Source organism: Bison bison, unplaced genomic scaffold (assembly GCF_000754665.1).
Source record: "Bison bison bison isolate TAMUID 2011002044 unplaced genomic scaffold, Bison_UMD1.0 scf7180017864034, whole genome shotgun sequence".
NCBI lineage: Eukaryota > Metazoa > Chordata > Mammalia > Artiodactyla > Bovidae > Bison > Bison bison.
The window spans coordinates 3,318,928-3,321,419 of record NW_011494606.1 but is presented as its reverse complement, the minus strand read 5'-3'; the positions used below and the strand labels follow the sequence as shown (position 1 = coordinate 3,321,419).

Below are 2,492 nucleotides of genomic sequence, written 5' to 3'. Positions count from 1 at the left end.
GGGTAGGGTTGGCCGCCCGAACCGCGCCTCCACACCCTCCCACCGCGACCCCGGCCCCCTACTTGGCGCCCTTCCCCCTCCGCACGGGGGGCTTCCGGAAAGTACGCGGGAAGCCCGCGGCTCCGGCCCCCTCCCCCATCACCACACCCAGCCCCCCAATCCTCTGGCTCGGGGTCCAAGCTGGGACGAAACTGGCCAGAGAAACGCAAACCGCCGGCAAATTGTTCGCGGAAACTCCAGCGTCCTCCGGCGGGCAACCCCTCCCCTCCCTCCGCCACCCCCTCCCCGCCCTCGCGCGCCATAAGGCACTGCACGTCTACAGTCCACAGCTGCGTTATGATGGGGGGGGGGGGGGGGCACAAAAAGGATCTTGTTTTCAAAAGTCTCACTCAGGTTTGGGGGAGGAACTAGAGAAAAGAGGAAGCAAGGCCTGCCTCCGCCAGGGATTCGGGTTTTAACGGGTTGGAGGGGCGACAGGTCAGCGCACAGTGCTCCCCAAACTCCCAACTCTGTGGAACCCTGGCCACCGGGGCTGGGGTGAGGGTGTCCACCCGCCCGCGCTCCGCTGGTCCCAGAGGGGCCACCAGAGGAGTCAGCCAGCGTCTCCGCCCCAGACCCGGGGTCTCCTCCGCTGAGCCACCAACTCACATAAAACAGTGTTTGAAAGCGAGAGGGAGACAGAAATAAAAACGGGCGTCCGAGTAACCCACTGTCACCTTTCCCTTCCTTGGGGGTGAGCTTTCGCCCGAGCCTCCCAGTTCCCATCCGTGTAAGTTTCCTCCGGCTGTACTCCCGCTGCTGCCCAATCAATAACGGCGACGGGAAGGCAAACTCCCATCCCCGAGCTGCGTGTCTGCTATGCCCGCAGAAATCTGGACCCAGCCAATACCCACCACGGGCACCAGCTCTGGGCAGCTCGCGTCCTGACAAAGTTTCCCGGGCCCATTTATTAATCGGGCGCCGAATGGCTGCCAAGGAGCCCACCCTAGAGAAAGACGGGCCGGGGGTCGAGGCCGGAGGGCGTCAGGGCTCAAAGGCTGGCATCTTAGGGAGGCCGGAAGGAGCAGAGGCGAGGGGGGACCGGGACGTAGCCTTTGGGTAACTTGCAGTAGCGATCGCGCGAGGTGGGGAGGCGCGGGGATTATCTGTGCCTTTGCACGTTCGAAAATCCCTCCCCCCCTTCTTTCCATTTATCCTCCCTTCGGAAGGAAAGGAAGAAACATCAGCATCTGGCCCGAAGGTGGGGTGGAAAGAGTGAGGGAGACAGAGGAGGAGAGGAAGGGAGGCAGAGAAAGGGAGGGAGGGAGAGAAAGGGCGCGTTCACGAACACTACAAAGTTACAAATATGGCTCCCCCGTCTCTCGCCTCATCACTGCAAAGAAATGAAGACGCACTTTAAACTCGAGCCATTCCCAACTCCGCTGCAGCCCCCTCCCCACGCGCTCTCCCCAGGGGCCTCGGCCCACATTTATCAGAAACTAAACCGGACTCGCGAAGCCCAAAACTTATTGTGTGTGTGCGAGAGAGAGAGAAAGGGAGGGGGAAGGCGCGGGAGGGGGGCGGAAGGGGGGATTCATTTATAAAATATAAAACCCCCCTTTTTTTGTTGTTAAATCCAGGAGGCAGCCCCTCTCCTCCTCCTCCCTCGTTAATCTTTCCCCCAGACGGAGTCACGGGAGCAGAGAGCTCAGAGGGTTATTTTGCCTCATTCTCTCCGACCCAAACGCGTGCGCCCGCTGGCCCCCGATGGGTGCACACTCGCACGCACACTCTCGCACCCACATTCGCACACGCGGGAGCACACGCACAGGTAGTCACACACCAAGGGCAGCGGCGGCGGCAGCCGGAACATGCTTGGATGGCATTGCAACCCCCCAACCTTGCAATTCATTTGCAGTCCGACCCCCAAACCCACATCTCCCGGGCGCCCCCCCTCAAAAAAAAAGTGCCTCCCCCTAACGCGCACACACACAAAGTAGGAGAATGGACCGACAGAGATATTTTTGGCAAATGCTCACATCAGAGGGCGTCCTGTTCCGCAGCTCTAAATGAATCCGTTTGTCCATGTCCATCTCTCGCGCTCTCTCTCTGCAGAGGCTCCCGCGCCGGCGGAATTCAATCAATAAACCCCGAACCCACGGCCGCGCGTTTTAGGACTTTGAAGGCTCAACCAGCTCCGCTCGGTTCTCGAGCCCCCAGCACCCGCGGCGCACACTAACCTGATCACCGTGGAGGCGGGATCGGCGGCCTCGCGAATGAGTGGCAGCAGGGTTAGCCAATCGCCGCCGCCGGTCTCCGGGCAACAGCGAATGGTGGTGGAGGCGGGGGGGGAAGGGACCAATGGGCGGGCTGCGCAGCCGGCCAGGGAGGCTCAGCCATTTGGTTGTGGTGCCGGAGACGGACCCCTTTAGATTTCGGGGCGGCTGAGGAGCGCGGCGGCAGCTCGGTGGCTGAGCGAGGGGGGTGGGCGGAATGGCGGGGGGAGGGGAAGG

General features: G+C 61.9%; 1 protein-coding gene across 1 annotated transcript in view; it reads right to left on the bottom strand.

Annotated features, from left to right (window-relative positions):
* Positions 1-2,472, bottom strand: part of ANP32A (acidic (leucine-rich) nuclear phosphoprotein 32 family, member A) — a 39,255-nt gene extending 36,783 nt beyond the window's left edge. The window contains exon 1 of the mRNA XM_010834505.1: positions 2,019-2,472. Coding sequence (XP_010832807.1) covers positions 2,019-2,072 — 54 coding nt within the window. The 5' untranslated portion in view covers positions 2,073-2,472. The remainder of the gene's footprint in view (positions 1-2,018) is intronic.
* Positions 2,473-2,492: the final 20 nt, after the last annotated feature.